The 23,845-nt window shown below is 42.9% G+C and overlaps 1 protein-coding gene across 1 annotated transcript in view; it reads left to right on the top strand.

The window, feature by feature from the left end:
* RNF150 (ring finger protein 150) overlaps positions 1 to 23,845 on the top strand; it is a 276,332-nt gene that overhangs the window by 112,220 nt on the left and 140,267 nt on the right. The window contains exon 2 of the mRNA XM_077476943.1: positions 9,229 to 9,479. Within this exon, the coding sequence (XP_077333069.1) occupies positions 9,229 to 9,479 (251 nt within the window). The remainder of the gene's footprint in view (positions 1 to 9,228; positions 9,480 to 23,845) is intronic.

Raw genomic sequence — 23,845 nt, 5'->3', positions numbered from 1 at the left:
CGGTCAAGATTACTGGAGCTGTGTCCGTCAATGAACTTCAGAGAAAAGGATTTTACCTTGAGTACAAAAATCCAATTTTTTTTTTCCCTTTATAGTTGTTCTACGTCTACATGACAGGGCCTCTTTAAGAAAAAGATAGCTGATTTCCAATTAAAACAACATTCCAATTCAGTCATTCTAATTTTGCTAGCAAAATAATAAAAAAAATTAAACATGCCGGTTACGTTTTTGTATGTTCTAGTAATGGTAGTTAGAATGCATAATTTATTAAAATGCCCTTTCTAGAAATTTGTGCATAGAACTGATTGAATAAATAATTGTGCACCAATAGTCAGCATGTTTATGAACAGTGCAGCGTCCTGCAGTTGTTGTTTTTGATTGGTTTACTTTTCTTTTTTTGTCAGAAATAAAAAGCCTGAAAATAGGAGAATGCTAATGACGGGATATTTTCTAGGAGTTGTGCAATCTTCCTGGCTGATGTACCAATAAACCTAGCAGGAGCTTCTCTGAGTTTGATGTTACCCAATGTGGGGCTGTTTACATCACCAGCTTCTGCAGGGGGCAAGCTGTAATCATTAGACTGAAAACTATGGCTGATGAAATATTGTCTATAGGGTGCAACTGTAATCAAACTTGATTATGAGTCACTGTGTAACATTATTAACCGTGCTTTGCTTTGAGTCCAAGATCTTGAGCACATGCCTAACATACCTTCTTATTTAACGATTTTGGCCAAAAAAAGAAACAAGGGAGGTGAGGTCAATGCTTTAATGAACTTACAAGTCTAAGAGCTGAGGCAAACTGTGAAAGCTTTAGGAAAGGGAAGGAGTGACGGCTGAAAGCTTTGGAGTTTATTATGGCATGGATTGTGTGTGGTTAGGAGAACAGCACTAAAAATCACTTCATCCATTTATAGTTGAGATGAGAAGTCTTGCTTCTGTTATTTACCTCTGTCTTTATTCTTGTCATCCAGTACTATACGCTCTGCAATTGAAGTCCTGCTCCTAAATAGCACCATATTAGAGTACACAAACAGCTTAATGAGTCACTGGAGATACGCCATCCAGCCTCGGCTCCCCTGTGTAAGGAAGTGCTCAACGACGGTTTAGAATTCCATGACATCACCCATAGGCTCCCATGGCCCAGCCACTGTTGACACTAGAGATGAGCTGAACACCCTCCGGTTTGGTTCACAGCAGAACATGTGAACAGGCAAAAGATTCGCCAGAACACACGGACACCGTTAAAGTCTTTGGGACACGAACAGGAAAAATCATAAGTGCTAATTTTAAAGGCTTGTATGCAAGTTATTGTCATAAAAAGTGTTTGGGTGTTGGGTGTTTTTTATTTTTTTTATTTTATGCTTAAAGTTAAACAATAAAAAAGAAATATTCCTTTAAATATCATGCGGGGGGGGGTGTCTATAGTGTGCCTGTAAAGTGGTGCGTGTTTAGAACGGTACCACAGCAAAATAACATTTCTAAAGGAAAATTTGTCATTTTAAAACTGATTGCAACTATAATGGATTGGATGGGATTCCCCCCTCCCGTTCATTACCAGGCCCTTTGCGTCTGGTATGAATATTAAGGGGAACACCCGAATAAAAAAAAAAAAAAAATTGCATGGGCGTCCCCCTAAAATCCATACCAGGCCCTTGGGGTCTGATATGGAAATTTAGGGGGAACCCTGCGCCAAATTAAAACAAAAAAAAAATGGCGTGTCCCCTTCCAAATCCATACCAGACCCTTCAGGTCTGGTATGCATTTTAAGGGGAACCCTGTGCCAAAAAAAAAAAAGGCGTAGGGGTCCGCCCCAAAATCCATACCAGACCCTTATCCGAGCATGCAACCTGGCAGGCCGCAGGAAAAGAGGGGGGTGAGTGCCCCCCCGAACCATACAAGGCCACTTGCGCTTAACATGGGGTAGCCCCCCAAAGCACCTTGTTCCCATGTTGATGGGGACAAGGGCCTCATCCCCACAACCCTTGCCTGGTGGTTGTGGGGGTCTGTGGGTGGGGGCCTTATCGGAATCTGGAAGGCCCCTTTAACAAGGGGCCCCCAGATCCCGGCCTCCCCCCTGTGTGATTTGGTAACGGGGTACAAATATACCCCTACCATTTCACAAAAAGGTGTCAAAATGGTAAAAAAGACAAGAGACAGCTTGGGATAAGTCCTTTTTATTAAAAAATAAAAAAATAAAAATTGTCCATTCATCTTCTAACACGCCGCCCGACGGACCAAAAAAAGAAGAAAAAAAAAACCTGCAACCGATCTACCTCCATGAGAAATAATGCTGCTGGCAGGGGAAATGTCTAATAAAAATCTGCTTCTTGTATTAATGCAGTGCTCGGTGTCTGATATATACAGTTGTGCTCGTAAGTTTACATACCCTGGCAGAATTTGATTTCTTGGCCATTTATCAGAGAATATGAATGATAACACAAAAACATTTATTTCACTCATGGTTAGTGTTTGTCTGAAGCCATTTATTATTGGTCAACTGTGTTTTACTCTTTTTAAATCATTATGACAACATAAAATACCCAAATGACCCTAATCAGAAGTCTACATACCCCGGTGATTTTGGCCTAATAACATGCACACAAGTTGCCACAAAAGGGGTTGAATGGCTATTAAAGGTAACTATCCTCACCTGTGATCTGTTTGCGTGTAATTTGTGTGCATAAAAGGTCAATGAGTTTATGGACTCCTGACAAACCCTTGCATCTTTCATCCAGTCCTGCACTGATGTTTCTGGATTCTGAGTCATGGGGAAAGCAAAAGCATTGTCAAAGGATTTGTGGGAAAAGTTAGTTGAACTGTATAAAACAAGAAATGGAAATAAAAAGATATCCAAGGAATTGAGAATGCCAGTTGGCAGTGTTAAAACTCTAATCAAGAAGTGGAAAATGAGGGGTTCTGTTGAAACCAAACCACGGTCAGGTAGACCAACTAAAATTTCAGCCACAACTGCCAGGAAAATTTGTTTGGGATGCAAAAAAAAAAAAACACAAATAACTTCAGGTGAATTACAGGACTCGCTGAAAATGTGGTGTGGCTGTTTCAAGATGTACTTGAAGAAAGATGGACTGCATGGTCGAGTCGCCAGAAGAAAGCCATTACTACGCAAATGCCACAAAGTATCTTGCATACAATATGCTTAACAGCACAGAGACAAGCCTCAAACCTTCTGGCACAAAGTCATTTGGAGTGATGAGACCAAAATGTAGCGTTTATGGTTGTGGCCAAAATGCTAAATTTGGAGAGGAGTCAACAAGACTTATGATGAAAGGTATGGAGGTGGATCGCTGATATTTTGGGGATGTGTGAGCTACAAAAGCTCAGGAAATTTGGTCAAAATTGATAGCAATATGAATGTAGTATGTTAATCAGAAAATACTGGAGGAACATTTGCATTCATCAGCCAGGAAGTTGCGCATGGGACGTACTTGGACATTCCAACATAACAAGGATCTGAAGCGCAACAGCGGAAACTACTACCCAAATGACACTGAACAAAAATTTACATACCCCAGTTCTTAATATCGTGTATTGCCCCCTTTAACATCAATGACAGCTTGAAGCCTTTTGTGGTATTTGTGGATGAGTCTTTTTATCTTCTCAGATGGTAAAGCTGCCCATTCCTCTTGGCAAAAAGCCTCCAGTTCCTGTAAATTCTTGGGTTGTCTTGCATGAACTGCACGTTTGAGATCTCCCCAGAGTGGCTCAATGATATTGAGGTCAGGAGACTGAGATGGCCACTCCAGAACCTTCACTTTATTCTGCTGCAGCCAATGACTGGTCGACTTGGCCTTGTGTTTTGGATCATTGTCCTGTTTGAATGTTCAAGTACGTCCCATGCGCAGCTTCCTGGCTGATGAATGCAAATGTTCTCCAGTATTTTTTTGATAACATACTGAATTCATCTTGCCAACAATTTTGACCAAATTTCCTGTGCCTTTTGTAGCTCGCACATCCCCCAAAACATCAGCGATCCACTTCCGTACCTTTCTTCATAGGCCCTGTTGACTCTCCAAATGTAGCGTTTATGGTTGTGGCCAAAAAGCTCAATTTTAGTCTCATCACTCCAAATGACTTTGTGCCAGAAGGTTTGAGGCTTGTCTCTGTGCTGTTTGGCATATTGTAAGCGTCTTGAAACAGCCACACCACATGTTTTCAGAGAGTCCTGTATTTCACCTGAAGTTGTTTGTGGATTTTTCTTTGCATCGCAAAAAAATTTCCTGGCAGTTGTGGCTGAAATTTTAGTTGGTCTACCTGACCACGGTTTGGTTTCAACAGAACCCCTCATTTTCCACTTCTTGATTAGAGTTTGAACACTGCTGATTGGCATACTTAATTCCTTTGATATCTTTCTATATACAGTTCAACTACCTTTTCCCGCAAATCATTTGACAATGCTTTTGCTTTCCCCATGACTCAGAATCCAGAAACTTCAGTGCAGGACTGGATGAAAGATGCAAGGGTCTGTCAGGAGTCCAGAAACTCATTGACCTTTTATACACACACACCAATTACAAGCAAACAGATCACAGGTGAGGATGGTTACCTTTTTAATAGCCATTCAAAACCCTTTGTGTCAACTTGTGTGCATGTTATCAGGCCAAAATCACCAGGGTATGTAAACTTTTGATCAGGGTCATTTGGGTAGCGTCTGTTGCCATTATTATTTAAAGAGTAAACACAGTTGATTGATAATAAATGGCTTCAGCCAAACTCTAACCATAAGTGAAAGAAATGTTTTTTGTGTTATCATTCATATTCCTTGAAAAATGGCCAAGAAATCATAAATTCTGCCAGGGTATGTAAACTTACGGTCCACCCTTTACAGCTATCGCAGCTTCCACTTTTCTGGGAAAGCTGTCCACACGGTTTAGGAGTGTCTATGGGAATGTTTGACCATTCTTCCAGAGGCGTATTTGTGAGGTCAGGCACTGATGTTGAATGAGAAGGCCTGGCTCACCATGTCCTCTATAATTCATCCCAAAGGTGTTATATCGGGTTGAGGTCAGGATTCTGTGCAGGCCAGTCAAGTTCTCGCTCATTCGTGTCTTTATGGACCTTTGCTTGTGCACTGGTCCAATTAATTTGGTGGAGGGGGGATTATGGTGTGGGGTTGTTTTTCAGGGGTTGGCCTTGGCCCCTTAGTTCCAGTGAGGGAACTCTTTAAGGCGTCCATATACCTTGACATTTTGGACAATTTCATGATCCCAACTTCGTGAGAATAGTTTTGGGCTGGCCCCTTCCTGTTCCAACATGACTGTGCACCATTAATTCCAAAATGAAATGTTATAAGCAAACAAAGTTTTGAAAGACAATGCCATGAAATATCCTGAGAATGTTTGTATGGATGTTCGTTCAAAAATATGGTAGTGTATACACAGCTTTAGGCTTTAATTTTTAATAGCCTTTTCACCTCTACTTGCCATTTGGTCCTGTTCCAGAGTTTCTTTAATGCAAGACTGTTAAAAGTTGTTTAACCACTTGCCGACCAGCGCACGACGATGTACGTCGACAGAATGGCACGGGCAGGCAAATGGGCGTACATGTACGTCCCTTTAAATTTGCCGCCCTGCCATCGGGAGCGCGCCGCCGGCAGGGTGCTCCTGCGCTGGTCGGGACCCCCGTGAGTCTGGTCGCGAGACTCGCGGACTCGATCGCCGCGGGCATCCCCGCGATCGTCTCACGGAGCGGCCGAATGGAGAAGTGCCGTTGTAAACAACATTTCTCCATTCTGCCTAGCAACTAGTGACGCTGATCTCTGCTCCATGTGATTGGAGCAGAGATCAGTGTTCACTAAATGAAAGCCCAACCCCCCCCCACAGTTAGTAACATGCCCCTAGGAACACTTAACCCCTACACTGCCACCCACTGGTTAACCCCTTCACTGCCAGTGTCATTTACATAGGAATCACTGCATTTATATAGCAGTGATTACTGTATAAATGACCATGGTCCCAAAAATGTGTCAAAAATGTCCGATGGGTCCCCCACAATGTCGCAGTCACAATAAAAATCCCTGATCGCCGCCATTACTAGTAAAAAAAAAATTATTAATAAAAATGCTATAAAACTATCCCTATTTTGTAAACGCTATAACTTTTGCGCAAACCAATCAATAATCGCTTATTGCGTTTTTTTTTTTACCAAAAATATGTAGAAGATTACGTATCGGCCTAAACTGAGGGAAAAAAATGTTTTTTTAGATATTTTTGGGGGATATTTATTATAACAAAAAGTAAAAAATAATGTGTTTTTTTCAAAATTGTCGCTCTATTTTTGTTTATAGCGCAAAAAATAAAAACCGCAGGGGTGATCAAATACCACCAAAAGAAAGCTCTATTTGTGGGGGTAAAAAAAGGACGTCAATTTTGTTTGGGAGCCACGTCGCACAACCGCGCAATTGTCAGTTAAAGCGACGCAGTGCCGAATCGCAAAAAGTGGTCTGGTCTTTGACCAGCAAATTGGTCCGGTCTGAAAGTGGTTAAAGCAACATACCATTGAGCCAATCAGGAGTGTTGCAGTGCAGGAGCCATACTAATAGGAGCAGATTGATTGAGGGATGAGCTTATTCCTGTCCTGCTTTCCTTTCAGTACTCTATAGATCAGTGATGGTGAACCTTGGCACCCCTGATGTTTTGGAACTACATTTCCCATGATGCTCCACTACACTGCAGAGTGCATGAGCATCATGGGAAATGTAGTTCCACAACATCTGGGGTGCCAAGGTTCACCATCCCTGCTATAGATGGAAATGCAATACCTTTTGGAAAGAGAAATATGTGTATATCTGTATATTTAACGGTTTGCCTGGAGTTCAACTTTAATAAGCATTTTGTTTAAAAAACAAAAAGTATTTTTTTGTTGTTTAATGTGGAATGTATTGTAATAACCATTTGTAAAGAATATTACTGGTTACGTTTTTTTTTTTTTTGGAGTGAGGAAGAGTCAGTTCTTTAATATTTTTATTGTTGTAAATCTTCTTGGGAGATTCCCGTACACTTCCTGTGTAAGTGACACACAACACAAAATCAGGCACAGCAGACAGCGTTGTAGGTGCAAAAAAACAAAAGAAGCGGTTTATTTATGCTACATGCAGTGATACATATAACAGCCAAACAAAAATAAAACATGAAAATAAATCCTGGTCAGCTCGACCTCTAACTACACACGTAGACTCCCTGTCTAACAACTGAGTGCAGCCTTGTGCTGCACCAGTCCCTGTCCCTGTTGTAGAGGTTTGCCACACAGGCGTTAACTCACCGCACAGAACAGGTGTCACACTCCCCAGTCTATACAACACAAAACTGGTTCCAGGATGGAGCATCTCCCTAAGCATGCTGGGATTTTTTTGTAGAGGTCTTAATGAGCCCATTTACTTCAGCTGGGCTCGTTAACTCTTCCCCTCTAGTTGTACAAGTCTGCATAAAGCCTGAATCTAGGGCACACATATTTCCCATCCTGGATACAACCAGGTGACTTTACCTGCCTGCTGCCACAATATATATATATATATATATATATATATATATATCTATCTATATCAGCAGCAAAGCCACAGTCAACGATACAACTGACAACTTGCATTTCTCCACTGTGTCCAAAACAAAAAAAAGTATTGGCAGTAGTACTTTAAGTATAATACAAAAGTTCTACGTACCAAATAATATTTGTGTCAATGTACATAATATTTATCATATCCGTATACTAGTGTCACTTAGGGCAGAATTTTAGTTTTTTGTTTTTTAGTTTTGTGTGGAGTGGAGAGGGATTAGAACACTTGTTACTTTAGGTTTATAGCTGTGCCGGCTGCAGTTTGCTTGGGTACGAGAGCCCATTCACTTGAATGGGCTGCCATGCTCCACGACATGCAAAAAAAAAGTTCCTGCACTATTTTTGAAATCGCAGCCCACACAGGAACCGAGGTTCCCAGTACAGGTGCGATTTCCAGTGTGGATGGTGTGACATTAGGATTATAGGCACCCTCCCGCGGGTCCTGCATTTCTCTGTGTGAGTAGGTGCGGCACCCGTACAGATGTGAACATAGCCTCAGTTTTTATTGCTGTCTGTACCCCCATTTGGGAGATTTAGCCTCTTTGTCCTATTTACTGTTCTTATCAAAAAAAAAGTATAAAAAGAAAATCCCAAATTTTGAGCTGACATCAGAAAAGGAATAGAATGAAAATCTTCCAATGGGGACACTAGTCCTGGTAACCCTCTGGGTTTTCCTAATTTTGGAAGTATACATTTTTTTTGTTTTGTTTTTTTAGCCCACCCGGTCATGTGATCATGCAGCTCTAGCACGCATGTATCAGTAAGCAGTGGCTGCAGGGGAGAGGAGGGAGCACCGACAATGGCTGGGCAATGGGAGCCTATGGGTGATGTCAGGACTCTTGGAATTCCCAGCCGTGGTTGAACAATCATGACACAAGGGAGCCAGTGTCTTCTCGAATACTGTCCCCCGTCGGATAGTGTCCGCCCTGTACTGCAAATGCGCAGTATGGAGGACAAGGAGACTCAGAGAGTCTCCGAAGATGAACGGCGCCCAGGTTCAAGCCCCACTATCCAAGTGCACATTGAGTTAGAATAAAAAATTGCAGAGCAAAGTGAGGCCATGCCCGAAGAGTGGCGAGCTACCCTCTTACTAAGTGCTGTTTAACATTATCTACCTTATGTCCACTTGCATGGTGGGGCTTGAACCTGGACTCAGGGTAGAAGGCACTATTAAGTGCGCGTGCGCCGCTCATCTTCGGAGACTTTGGTGTCTCCTTGTCCTTCGTACTGCGATAGCGCTACGCCTGCGCAGTACGGGGCGGACACTATTCGATGGGGGGACAGTTCTCGGCAGAACACTGGTGCTGCAGGATCATGTGACCAGGATGAAAAAGGTAGATATTGGAATCTTTTCCAATACACAGCGTAGGTAGGAAGGGAGGGAACAATTTTAAGAACAGTTTAGTGTTAGGATTTTACTCCGCTTTAATCAAAATGTTAGGCATTGGACAGGATATTATTGGTTATGTTTTTATCTGAAAAGACGTTTTTTCATTATTTTGTTGTACAGTGCGTGTGGTAGATTACTCTGGAAGGATCTGCAGTGGCTTTGTAAGCAAGCTGAAAAAATAAACGGTTCAGTACCTTTTATCTGTTTATCTGACATGGCAGATAATTGCCTTTAAGTTCTAAACATAGTCTTCTTTTTTTCTTCTAGGTATTGAAGATATTGTAGCAATAATGATCCCCGAGCCAAAAGGAAAAGAAATTGCCAACTTAATTGAAAAGAACCTTAATGTAACTATTTACATTACTATTGGAACTCGAAACTTACAAAAATTTGTCAGCCGTACATCAGTGGTGTTTGTTTCCATATCGTTCATTGTTCTGATGATCATTTCACTGGCCTGGCTTGTGTTCTATTACATCCAGAGGTTCAGATATGCAAATGCTCGAGACAGAAATCAGGTGAGTTCTGTTTATAGAAATAACACTTTTCAATACTTGTGAATTGTAAAACATATTACATTTATAGGTGCTGTTTGTGTAATTTGTCTATGCGCACACATGATCTGCAGAACATTTGTTATGGTGGGCTGAACAGAACCTAAATCCCCTTCATTAAAAGCCATAAAATAAAACACAGTATGGCCTCATTAAAACAAAACACGTGACATCTTCTATCACAAATCCAAACACCATAGTCCTTTGGTGGTCTTGTAGGATGATGGAGACAACGCATCATTTATATCCAGCTTTGCATTCCTATTCGCTTTTGTATACATTGCGACATTGATTTAATATTGGCTAATGCTCATCAGTGCAAAATAACATAACTTACAAAGTTTAGAGCTGTCATTACTAAACATGCTCAACAAAACAAAAACATTTAGTAATGCAAATTAATAGTTGCATTGTTTTAAGCAGCTCTACTGAATAAAGTGCATTCATTTATTTATTAATTTTTTTTTTATTTTATTTTTTTTACATAAGAATTGATTAGAATAAAATAAACATTTCTCAGTAAAATATTAACATTTTTTACCCCAACACTTGCAGTTTATAAATTACAATGTTGCTGGCTTCTGCTCTGTTAGTGCTGCTTCCCTGAACTTCTGCTTTTCACAGGAAGAGAATTGACTGTGGATAGTGCAGTTCTCAGCAGGCCTGTATGTTTGGAGAAGGGAGGGGGGAGATGGGAAGAAGCAGGGGCCTGCTCTGCATTCCAAGGCTACAGGGCCGTGAGTTTCTTTTGATGCACACAGTAAATGGAGGCACAGCCCTAGTCCCTAGGGTGACTATAGGATGCTGCAAGAGAGGAGCCACCCAGAAACAGGAACCTGGTCCAGTGGTCAGGGCACCAGCTTAAATTGGTGGTAGATAAAAGGTGCTTTGCCTTAATGCATTCTTTGCATTTAAGGTAAAAAAAAAACAAACTAGGTACCTCCTTAACCACTTTCAGACCGGACCATTTTGCTGGTAAATGACCAGAGGTCTTTTTACACTTTGGCACTGCGCTGCTTTAACTGGTAATTGCGCGGTCATGCAATGTTGTACCCAAACAAAATTTGCGTCCTTTTCTTCCCACAAATAGAGCTTTCTTTTGATGGTATTTGATTGCCTCTGCGATTTTTATTTTTTGCGATATAAACGTAAAAAGACCGCAAATTTTGAAAAAAAATGATATTTTCTACTTTTTGTTATTAGAAAAATCCAATAAACTCAATTTTAGTCATACATTTAGGCCAAAATGTATTCAGCCACATGTCTTTGGTAAAAAAAAAGTCAATAATTGTATATTTATTGGTTTGCGCAAAAGTTGTCACATCTACAAACTAAGGTACGTTTTCTGGAATTTACGCAGCTTTTAGTTTACGACTGCCTATCTCATTTCTTGAGGTGCTAAAATGGCAGGGCAGTACAAACCCCCCCCAAATGACCCCATTTTGGAAAGTAGACCCCCTAAGGAAATTGATAAGAGGCATGTTGAGCCCATTGAATATTTTATTTTTTTGCCTCAAGCGATTGAATAATGACAAAAAATTTTTTTTATTTTTTTTTTACACAAAGTTGTCACTAAATGATATATTGCTCACACATGCTATGGGCATATGTGAAATGACACCCCAAAATAAATTCTGCTGCTTCTCCTGAGTACGGGGATACCACATATGTGGGACTTTTTGGGAGCCTAGCCGCGCACGGGGCCCCGAAAACCAAGCACCGCCTTCAGGCTTTCTAAGGGCGTAAATTTTTTAGTTCACTTCTCACTACCTATTACAGTTTTGAAGGCCATAAAATGCCAAGATGGCACAAAACCCCCACAAATGACCCCATTTTAGAAAGTAGACACCCCAAGCTATTTGCTGAGAGGCATGTTGAGTTCATGGAATATTTTATATTTTGCCACAAGTTGCGGGAAAATTACAAACTTTTTTTTTTTTTTTTCTTTTTCACAAAGTTGTCACTAAATGATATATTGCTCATGCATGCCATGGGCATATGTGAAATGACACCCCAAAATAAATTCTGCTGCTTCTCCTGAGTACGGGGATACCACATATGTGGGACTTTTTGGGAGCCTAGCCGCGTACGGGGCCCCGAAAACCAAGCACCGCCTTCAGGCTTTCTAAGGGCGTAAATTTTTGAGTTCACTTCTCACTACCTATTACAGTTTTGAAGGCCATAAAATGCCAAGATGGCACAAAACCCCCACAAATGACCCCATTTTAGAAAGTAGACACCCCAAGCTATTTGCTGAGAGGCATGTTGAGTTCATGGAATATTTTATATTTTGCCACAAGTTGCGGGAAAATTACAAACTTTTTTTTTTTTTTTTTTTTTTTTTTTTTTTTCACAAAGTTGTCACTAAATGATATATTGCTCATGCATGGGCGTTACAGTTTTGAAGGCCATAAAATGCCAAGATGGCACAAACCCCCCCCCAAATGACCCCATTTTGGAAAGTAGACACCCCTAAATTTAGGGGTACACTAGTGAGACTAGGTAATAAATGGAGGGTGCCCTGAAACTATAAAAAAATAACTAACCAACCAGCGTCACCTGTAACAGTTATATGGTGATCACTGGTGAAAGGGTTAACTAGGGGGCAATCAGGGGGCTTTATGCGGTAGTATATGGGGGTCCCTGGCGCTATAAAAAGCTGCGGCGAACCTAAATACCTACCTGCCTAACTAGCGTCACCTGTGACACTAATACGGCGATCAGAAAAATGATCGCTTATTAGGCTGGGTTCACACTGGAGCGATGCGGAAACGCCGCGAATCCGCGGCGGGTTCCCGCATCGCATGCCTCCCGGCGGCAGTTCACACTGCCCTATGCGGACTGCTGGGAGTGTCAGTGAAATGTTACTGACACCCCCAGATCAGTTCGCATATCGCAGTGCGATCTGCAAACTCGGATCGCATGGTGTGAACACCCATGCGATCCGATTCTGCTGCGGGCCAAAAAAAGGGTCCCGTGCGAATTTGCGGCGGGTGTGGCGGGTGCGGCGAATGGCTGAACTCGAATCGCACAGAGATCGGATGTGATTTGCACTGCAGTGCGGTGCGAATCACATTCGTTCTCATAAACCGCTGCAATGTGAACCCAGCCTTAGTGACACTGGCGACGGGGGGTGATCACGGGGTTAAACCTTTATTGGGGGGTTAGGGGGGTACATTAGAACTAAAGGGGGCTAACCCTAACTGCCCTAACAGTTATTACAGTCACAAATGACACCAATGCAAAAAAAAAAAAAAAAAATGACATTGGTGTCACTGTGACTGGGGGGCAGGGGTAATTGGGGGGGTGATCGGGGGGGTGTGAGTGTGCCTGGCATGTTCTACTGTGTGTGTAGAGTGTTGGTGCAACTCACCGATCCGCTCTCCTCCGTGTCGGAACGAAAAATACCGACACGGAGGAGAGAATACATCACTTCCTCTCCTGTGTTTACATTACAGGAGAGGAAGTGATGTCACGGGGGATTCCTATTCGTCGGGAGCGATCGCGAGGGGGTGGCCATGAATGAATGGCCGCCCCCTCGTCCCGGATCGCTCCCGGACGAAAACCGACCGCCGCAGGCACCGGGCGGGGGCCCGATCGGGCCCCCGACCCGCGGGAGGCAAGGGACGTACATGTACGCCAATATGCCTGCCCGTGCCATGCTGTCGACGTACATCGTCGTGCGGCGGTCGGCAACTGGTTAAACACTGACCTGACACTTTTCTCAATCCAGCGGTGTCCCGTCTGCAGCATTTCTTCTCCCCTCTCGCAGTCTTGGCTGAGATCAATGTGAGCTCTTGGCTCCTGCTTCTGTCAATTAAATCCTGTGAGGAAGGAGTAGGCGGCAAGGCCAAGCTGCACTGTGTGTGTCTATAGACGCACACCGCTAAGGATCAAGCCAGCACGAGTCCCCATAGCAAGCAACTTGGTGTAAATCTTTTCAAAAACTTGAAAAGCTGGTAAATCAGAAACAGGATTGACGAGGATGCATGTAAATGTTGCTGCACATACCTTTTACATAGCTTCCAGATCTGGGAGTACTGATACAGAGTCACTTAATTATGCAGATTTTAACTGCAGCTTGCAAAATCAGTTCTGACACATGCCCTCCTGCACCATTGTAGTTAAAGGCCAGTTGTGGGATGAAGTAGGCGGTAGGGGCAGAGTTGTTTTATTACTAATTTTAATAGCTACAGTGCCTTGAAAAAGTATTCGTACCCCTTGAAATTTATTTTATTGGGATTTTATGTGATAGACCAACACAAAGTGGCACATAATTGTTAAGTGGAAGAAAATTTTTTTTTTTTTTATGTTTTACAAATAAATATCTAAAAAAATGTGGGCGTGCATTTGTATTCAGCCCCTGAGTCAATACTTTGTGAAACCACCTTTCGCTGCAATTACAGCTACAAGTCTTTTTGGGGATGTCTCTACCAGCGTTGCACATCTAGCCACTTAAGGACTGGGGCTCTTTTTCAGACTCAGTGCTTACAAGTTAAAAACATTGTTTTTTTTTGCTAGAAAATTACTTGGAGCCCCCAAACATTATACTTTTTTTTCTAACACCCTAGAGAATAAAATGGCGGTCGTTGCAATACTTTCTGTCACACCATATTTGCGCAGCGGTCTTACAAGCGCACTTTTTTTTTAAATACAATTTTTTTAATTAAAAAATGAGACAACAGTAAAGTTAGCCCAATTTTTTGTTTTTATATTGTTAAAGATAATATTATGCCGAGTAAATTGATACCCAACATGTCACACTTCAAAATTGCGCCCGCTTGTGGAATGGCAACAAACTTTTACCCTTAAAAATCTCCATAGGAGACATTTAAAACATTCTACAGGTTGCCTGTTTTGAGTTACAGAGGAGATCTAGAATTATTGCTCTTGCTCTACTGATCGCGGCGATACCTCACATGTGCGGTTTGAACATGGTTTTCATATGCGGGCGCTAGTCAGGTATGCGTTCGCCTTCTGCACGTGAGCGCGTCGGGACGGGGAGTGTTTAAAAAAACTTTTATTTTTTTTATTTTACCCTTTTATTTTTTTACACGGTTTTAAAAAAAAAAAAAATATTTGTTACTTTTATTCCTATTACAAAGAATGTAAACATCCCATGTAATAGAAAAGCATGGCAGGACCTCTTAAATATGGGATCTGGGGTCAAAAAAACCCTCAGATCTCATATTTACACTAAATAAAAAAAAAAAAAAAGAAAATTGTCATTAAAAAAAAAAAATACAACAAAAAAAGGCCCCTTTAAGAGCTATGGGCTTCCATTTTGCAATGATATGGAGACAGATGGTGGCCATCTTCCCCTCACTCTTCTCCATGTCAGGCTAGGGAACGGATCCAATCGCCTCCGCCGCTGCCGGCGGCTCCGGTATGCGGCGGAAGACACCAGAGTGCGGCGGGAGGGGGGCCCTCTCCCGCCATCGATTTTAAAAAGTGATCTCGCGGTCACAGAGGCCACTTTTATCTTGAAGCGGACCCGCCCACTGAAGAAGAGCATACCAGGGTTATGGCAGCTACCTGTTGCCATAACAAAGATATTCCTCTTCAAAGTAGCGACGTATAACGACGACGGGCGGTCCGAAAACAGTTAATGCGATGGGTTTAAGGGCACTTGGGATTTTCTGGAAGCTATTTAAATTTATGTTCAGGTGCTTTTAGTCAGCTGTTTTTAAGACCTGTTAGCAATTTACTAGATTTAAGATTAGCACAGGAGAACTTTGAATATTTACATCTCTGCTGCTTTAACATATTTTGAAGCATGCAGAAAAAACATCATGCAAGCCTGGTATAACCACAGCATTTTATCTGTCATAATACTAAGAAGTAGCTTTAAAACTGGAAGCTTGTATTTCTTAATATTTTTAGTTAGCCACTAAAAGGTATTGCTTTGATATTGCTCCGTGCTATATTCTGAACAGTTGTATATATTTTTTATGTCATTGTTTTTCAAACCCTTTTTTTTTTTTTTAATTAAAAGCATGCTTTCACATTTATTACCCAGGCCCTTGCCAGAGGTGATTTTAAAGAAAACTTGTCACACGATTCTACTAAAAGCCTTTATGGTTATATAGCGTGCTCAGCATAAATTAATACTCCCCAACAGATTTGTCAGAAAACGTTTACTTTCCGTTCAGAATAAACCTTTTCTATGGGACACTATACTCCCACAAATTCAGGCCATTGATTGCAACCAAGATTTGTTAATTTGTACACACAAAAAAGTATTTTTCCTAATAAATTCATTCAAGACCATGATACAAAAATGAATAAACCCTAATGAAATTTATAGATGTCACAAGTCGGACAAGGATCCTACTTTGAGCCGACTGCAATGATATTCAATGGGCTGAAGTAGGACCAAAGTAGTACAGGAACCTTTCACTATACTGTGATGATACGTGCCACCACTTCCACCACCTGGTGCAATGCCCGCTCACCTTAAGGAGCGACCCTAAATGGGTTAGACCATGCCTTCAAAATATATGATCTCAGACTGTTCAGTACTGCTGTTTGGGGTAAGTGTCCAGGACACTACTACTATTTACCTCCAATAGGTAATTGCACCCGGTGGTGGCACGTATCACAGTATAGTTCCCTGTATTGGAGGCGCACTGTATGGACTCTTTAAGAAGTCACTATCAACCTGCTAAAGAGGACATTATACATACAGATTATTATTCATTTATTTATCTATGTATTGAATTTATTTTATGTATTTATTTATTGATCATGGGGATTTTTGTGCAATTATGTCTTATCGTAGTATGTAGGGTTGTCACGATACCGCATTTTTAAGACCGAGTACAAGTACCGATACTTTTTTCACTTACTCACCATTACCGATACTTTTTTTTAATGTCATATGACAGTTTTCAGAGCACAATACAGATTAGGTGGCACTGATACGCAGCACTGATAGGATTAGCTGGCACTGATATGCAGCACTGATGAGCCCTGACTGATGTCTCGAACTGACAAATGCTTGGCAATGATAGATGGAACTGACAGGTGGCTGGCACTGATAGGTTGCATTAATGGGCACCGATGGGCAGGCACTGAAATGCCATGAAAGGAAAGGCTGCCTGTGACGCCCATCTTGGTACTCCTTGCACTCGGCCGCATAAAAGCAGCAGCGGCCATCTTGTTACACCCAGCCCGAACTATATGGGCTGGGTGTAACAAGATGTCTGCTGCTGGCTTACTGGAGCCGATTGCAGGGTGTACCAAGATCGGCGTCGGGATGCCGAAACAATGACGTTGACGCATGAGTAATCTGACAAAATGCCACACCTCCGAGGTATCGAAGCAGGCATCAGGAGCATTTGTGCGAGTACAAGTACTCGCGCAAATGCTCTGTATCGGGACTGATACTAGTATCGGGACAACCTTAATGGTATGTTGTATGTTGGAATAATCGCACCATTTTCTCAAAATACTATTTCATCTAATGTTTAAGACAATTTTAATGATGCATCTGTTGTTCCATGTTTTTTTTTTTTTTTTTTTTTTTTTTTTTTACACTGTTCATCTTCACACTGTTCACATACATAGCAGTGCTCTAGTATCCTATCACAGAACTTAACAAAGAAAACCCCTTCCCATTTCATGAAGTCAGCAATGGCACCGCATGGAAGAAAAATGTCACAAGGCCTGAGGAAGAAAAGGTGAAGGCTACAAGAAGATCCGCAAGTCTTTACTTATCAGTCAGACTACTGTAGCAAAAGTGATGCAAAAATTTAACAAAGATGGAACTGCATCTCCTAGAGACATCCAGGCCATCCACGGCAGTTAGCGCCTCAACAGGAGCGTCTTCTGATGAGAAGGGTTGAAGAAAATAGCTATGCAAGTTGACTGCAGTTAGCTAAATAAGTAGAAAGTCAAACTGGTGATTGTTTTCCGTGACGCAATACAGCATACACTACAGAGGAATAGCATGCATGAGTGTCATCCATGAAGAAAGCCTCTCCTAAAGCCCATGCACAAAAAGCCTGCCTAGCATTTACCAGATGCTATCTATGCTGAAAGAAGACTACTGGGACTGTGTACTCTGGAGTGATGAGACCAAGATAAATGTTTTTGGAACTGATGGCTTCAAAACTATATGGCATCGCAAAGGTGAGGAGTACAAAGAAAAATGCATGGTGCCTACAGTGAAACGTGATGACATTGCCCTTCTGTGGGACTGCGTGAGTGCTGCCGGTGTTGGGGAGCTGCATTTCATTGATTTTATAATGAATTCGCGGATGTACTGCTCTATATTGAAAGATACGATGCTACCATCACTCTGTGCACTTTCCCAACATGACAATGATTAAAAAAAAAAAAACACATCTAAGACCACTGCGATTATTGCTGAAGAACAGCAGGGTGAAAGTGATTCAGTGGCCAAGTATGTCCCCTGATCTGAACCCAATCGAACATCTATGGGGAATTCTGAAGAGACAAGTTGAGCATCACTCTCCATCCAGCATCTAGGCTCTAAAAAAAAAGTCTTTATTGAAGAACAGAAAAAGATTATATGTTGCAATATGTCCCCAACTTGTTCATTCCATGCCTAGAAGACTTGGTGCTGTCCTTACTAATCATGGCGGTCATGTGAAATACCAGATGTAGTCGTTTTTGTTGTGGGGGGTATTCATTTTTGCATCAACTAATTTGATTAAAACCGAAGATTTTGTAATCAAGTTAAGTTATATTAGTAACTAGTGATTAGTAATTATATATTAGTAATGAGCTAAATAAATGTTCTATAAAACTCAGTTTTGTCAACATTTTGGAAATTTTTCTTGTGTTCATTGAGATATTCAAATCTTTTCAAAAGGGGTGTACTATTTATGCGGAGCACTGTGTGTGTGTGTGTGTGTGTGTGTGTGTGTGTGTGCACTTCGCATATGTGCCCAGTTCTCTTTTAAGCTATGCCCCTCAATGATTTGGTCAAAACAGTTGCTGGACTAGAATAGGAAGTGGCTTAGTGGACACTCCACAAGCTAGAAGGAAGTGGGATGTGGCTTAGAGGACACCCCACAAACTAGAAGCAAGAAGGAGTTGCTTAGGGGACACTTCATGTGTTCTAAGAGGGAATGGCTTGGAGGAAACTCCATGAGCCAGAAGGAAGGGGGGAGTGGTTTAGAGAACACCCCCATGAGCTTAAATTAGGTGGGGAGTGGCTTAGCGGACACTTCATGGGCTAGAAGAGGGAATGGCTTAGAGGACACTCCATTAAATAGAATGAAGGGAGAGGGTGGCTTAGGGGGCATTTCTTGGGCTTGAAGGAGAGGGAGTGGCATAGAGAACTCTTCACATGCCAAAATGAGTGAGATGGGTGGCTTAGAGAACACTTTATGGGCTAAAAGAAGAGGGAGTGGCATTGAGGATGCTCCACAAGCCAGAAGGAGGGGGGTGGTTTAGAAGACACTTAATAGCTAAAAGGAGTGGCTTAGAGGACACTCCCATGAGCTTAAATTAAGTGGGGAGTGGTTTAGAAGACACTTATTGGGCTCAAAGGAGAGGGAGTGGCATAGAAGGTACTTCACAGGCTTGAAGGAATGTGGATTTGGCATTTACCACAGCATTGGATCCACAGGGTCAGGAAAAAGTGTTCATACCCCTTGAAATTTTGCACATTTTGTCATGTTACAACCAAAACTCTACCTGCACATACCCATATGCCTCCGGCATCAGAGGTTTCTGCGATTCGCAGTTGGAGTCTTTACCAAGGTATTGGCTCCAATTTTGACGTTGTTGCGACAACGCGGGATCGTGATCGTAAGTTACCTAGACGATCTCCTCCTGAGATCATCTTCTGCCTCAGAATTAAAGGAGGATGTGGTGATCACCATGCAAACTCTGCAGGATTTTGGGTGGCTGTTGAACCTAAAGAAGTCGGTGCTCATGCCGACTCAAAGCTTGGAGTACCTAGGCCTACTGCTGGACACCATGGAAGCGTGTTTCTCCCTTCAGACAAGCTGCAGACTCTCAGAACCGCAGTAAAACTATTGATGAACCGCAGGTGGTTGTTGCTAAGCTTCTGCACGCGAGTCCTGGGGCTCATGGTGGCCTCCATCGAGGCAGTACTGTACGCCCAGTTTCATACCAGAGTCTTGCAGGAGATCTTGACAAAATGGGACAAATCTCCGTTATCCCTGGATCGGCAGATTCGAGTGAGCCAGTTAGTCAGGGACTCCCTGCTCTGGTGTCTGAGGTCCCCGGCACTTTGGGCCGGGAAGCCGTTCCTACCTCTACATTGGACAGTTATCACAACGGACGCCAGCATGTGCGGCTGGGGTGGAGTACTGGAAGTACAGTCGACCCAGGGCCTCTGGTTGGGGGAGGAATCCAAGTTGCCGATCAATGCGCTCGAGCTTAGAGCGATCAGGCTTTGCCTCTCCACATGGTCAATGAGACTACGAGGGCGTCCGAGCAGGATCCACTCAGACAACGCCACGGCGGTGGCATATGTCAACCATCAAAGAGGAACAAGAAGCTCGTCTGCAGCACAGGAGGTTGCTCACATCCTTCGGTGGGCAGAGTGACATGTACTGGCCCTGTCGGGCATTTACATCCCGGGAGTTGAAAACTGGCAGGCGGACTACCTAAGTCGCCAGATGCTGGACCCAGGAGAATGGGCGCTGCATCCGGAGGTGTTCAGGCTAATGTGCCTGCGATGGGGCACTCCAGATGTGGATCTCCTGGCTTCTCGTCTCAATGGGAAGATGCAGAGATTCATATCCAGGACACGAGATCCTTGGGCAGATGCGTCAGATGCGCTGGTGGCTCCGTGGGGTCAATATCGACTGATCTACGCCTTTCCTCCACTAAAGCTACTATCACATCTGCTCCACAGAGTGGAGAACGAGGGGATTCCAGTAATACTGGTTGCCCCAGATTGGCCTCGGCGCCCCTGGTGCTCTGATCTAGTACGCCTGGCTGCGGACGCTCCCTGATGACTGCCGATGCAAGAAGACCTTCTCTGTCGAGGTCCAATTCTCCATCCTGCTTTACCATCACTGGTTTTAACGGCACGGCTGTTGAGAGCCAGGTGCTAAGGAAGCGAAGCCTATCGGACTCTGTGATTTCAAATATGTTGAGGGAACGGAAATCTTCTTCTCGGAAGATATACCATCGTACCTGGAAGGCTTACATCTCCATGTGCGAAGAGAAAGGGTGGCGTCCGTGCACCTATTCTGTTTTCAGGATCCTGCTGTTTCTACAGCGAGGAGTAGACCAGAAATTGGCTTTAAGAACCATTAAAGGACAAATATCAGCCTTGGCTGTCTTTTTTTTTTTTTTTTTTTTTTTTTTTTTTTTTTCCAACGACCCCTGGCAGTTCATTCCCTAGTAAGAACTTTTATTCAGTGGGTCCGGCATGTAGTTCCTCCGGTGCGTCCACCTTTACCTCCGTGGGATCTGAACCTGGTGTTATCGGCGCTTCAGAAACCGCCGTTTGAGAACATCAGGGAAATTCCCTTGTTGACTCTCTCCCAGAAAGCTGTCTTTCTAGTGGCTATTACATCGGCCAGGAGGGTTTCAGAACTGGCGGTCTTGTCTTGCAAGTCGCCTTATCTGGTTATCCGCAACCTTCCTTTTTGCCGAAGGTGGTTTCGGCGTTCCACATCAATGGAGACATTGTATTACCATCTTTGTGTCCTAAACCGACACACCCTAAGGAGGTGGCCCTTCATTCCCTGGACTTGGTCTGGGCTCTAAGGGTGTATTTGTCTGCCACAGCTCCCTTTTTGAAGTGGGACTCTGTTTTGGTAGCTGGTCCGAAAAAAAAAAAAAAGGTATGGCGGTCTCGGCCACCATTTCCAGGTGGATCAGACCGATTGTGGTACAGGCTTACGCCTTGAAGGGGCAGGTGCCCCCCTTTCCTGTCACGGGCCATTCCACCAGGGCAATTGGAACCTCTTGGGCTTTCCGACATAAAGCGTCAGTCGCTCAAGTGTGTAAGGCGGTGACTTGGTCGTCCGTTCACACTTTTACCAAATTCTACAAAGTGGATGTAAGCGCATCGTCTGAAGCCTGCTTTGGCCGCAAAGTTTTGCAAGCGGCCATGTAATGTTGCAATTCTGCACTCCTATGTTTTCTGTTTTTTAAAGACAATACAGTTACTTTTGAGTAGAATGCACTGTTGCATTGTTAACAGCTGCATCAGAACTAGCGAGTTAAGAGGGTGACTCCCCTGTTAGGGCGCACTTCTGGTTGTGGGTGAAGTTTATTTTATGCTGTACCCATCCCTCGTTATGACGCTGCTTGGGGACGTCCCCATGGTCAAGAATAATGGAGCTGTGTCAGTCAGTGAATGAAAGAGAAAATAGGATTTTTGTACTCTCCGTAAAATGCTTTTCTCTGAAGTTCACTGACTGACACAGCACACTCCCCTGGAAGCAGGCTGAGGGGTTGTTACTGGAGGGACCGCCCCCTGGGCTGAACTATAAAGTTCTGTTTTTACACATGTATAACATGTTCTGCCTAGTCCTCTCCAAAAGGTGGTGTAACAACCCTATGGTCAAGAATAATGGAGCTGTGTCAGTCAGTGAACTTCAGAGAAAAGGATTTTATGGAGAGTACAAAAATCCTATTTTTTGGGATTTTAGATGATAAACCAACACAGTGGCACATAATTGTGAAGTGGAAGGAAAATGATAGTTTTCAAAATATTTTACAAATATCTGAAAAGTGTGGCATGGATTTGTATTCAGCCCCCTTTACTCTGATATCCCTAACTAAAATCTAGTGGAACCAGCTGTTCAGAAGTCACCGAATTAGTAAATAGAGTCCACCTGTGTGTAATTTAATCTCAGTATAAATACAGCTGTTCTGTGAAGCCCTCATAGGTTTGTTGCAGAACTTTAGTGAACAAACAGCATCATGAAAGTCAAGGAACACAGACAGCAAGGGATACAGTTGTGGAGAAGTTTAAAGCAGGGTTAGGTTATTCAAAACTATCTCAAGCTTTGAACATCTCACGGAGCACTGTTTAACCACTTGCCGACCACTGCACACCAGTATACGTCGGCACAATGGCAGCGGGGGGCAAATGGGCGTACCTGCAAGTCCCCTTGAATTGGCAGGGCTAGCGAGCGCACGCACGCCTGCCGTGTACAGCGTGACCATGCCGTAGGACCAGCGGACTCTGTCTCCCGGCGATCCTGTCATGGAGCTGCAGAACGGGGAAGTGCCTATGTAAACAAGGCATTTCCCCCGTTCTGCCTTGTGACATGACAGAGAACACAGCTCGCTGTCATGTGAGTTGAAGCCCACCCCCCCCACAGTTAAAATCACTCCCTAGGACACACCTAACCCCTTGATCACCCCTAGTGTTTAACCCCTTTCCTGCCAGTGCCATTCACACAGTAATCCGTTCATTTTGCGATTTTGCATTTTTTTTTTTTTTTTTACCAAAAATATGTAGAAGAATACATATTGGCCTAAACTGAGGAAAAAAATGTGTGGTGTGTTTTTTTGTGTATATGTGTATGTGTGTATGTATATATATATATATATATACACTACCGTTCAAAAGTTTGGGGTCACCCAAACAATTTTGTGTTTTCCATGAAAAGTCACACTTATTCACCACCATACGTTGTGAAATGAATAGAAAATAGAGTCAAGACATTGACAAGGTTAGAAATAATGATTTGTATTTGAAATAACATTGTTTTTACATCAAACTTTGCTTTCGTCAAAGAATCCTCCTTTTGCAGCAATTACAGCATTGCACACCTTTTGGCATTCTAGCTGTTAATTTATTGAGGTAAGCTGGAGAAATTGCACCCCACGCTTCTAGAAGCAGCTCCCACGAGTTGGATTGGTTGGATGGGCACTTCTGGCGTACCATACGGTCAAGCTGCTCCCACAACAGCTCAATGGGGTTCAGATCTGGTGACTGTGCTGGCCACTCCATTACCGATAGAATACCAGCTGCCTGCTTCTGCTGTAAATAGTTCTTGCACAATTTGGAGGTGTGTTTAGGGTCATTGTCCTGTTGTAGGATGAAATTGGCTCCAATCAAGCGCTGTCCACTGGGTATGGCATGGCGTTGCAAAATGGAGTGATAGCCTTCCTTATTCAGAATCCCTTTTACCCTGTACAAAGCTCCCACCTTACCAGCACCAAAGCAACCCCAGACCATCACATTACCTCCACCATGCTTAACAGATGGCGTCAGGCATTCTTCCAGCATCTTTTTTCATTTGTTCTGCGTCTCACAAACGTTCTTCTTTGTGATCCAAACACCTCAAACTTGGATTCATCCGTCCACAACACTTTTTTCCAGTCTTCCTCTGTCCAATGTCTGTTCTTTTGCC

The sequence above is a fragment of the Lithobates pipiens genome, unplaced genomic scaffold, assembly GCF_037356315.1.
Source record: "Lithobates pipiens isolate NorthernLeopardFrog02 unplaced genomic scaffold, aLitPip1_a1.2 Scaffold_13, whole genome shotgun sequence".
Taxonomy (NCBI): Eukaryota; Metazoa; Chordata; class Amphibia; order Anura; family Ranidae; genus Lithobates; species Lithobates pipiens.
The sequence above is the reverse complement of the archived record's forward strand: the minus strand, read 5'-3'. Positions and strand labels throughout refer to the sequence as shown.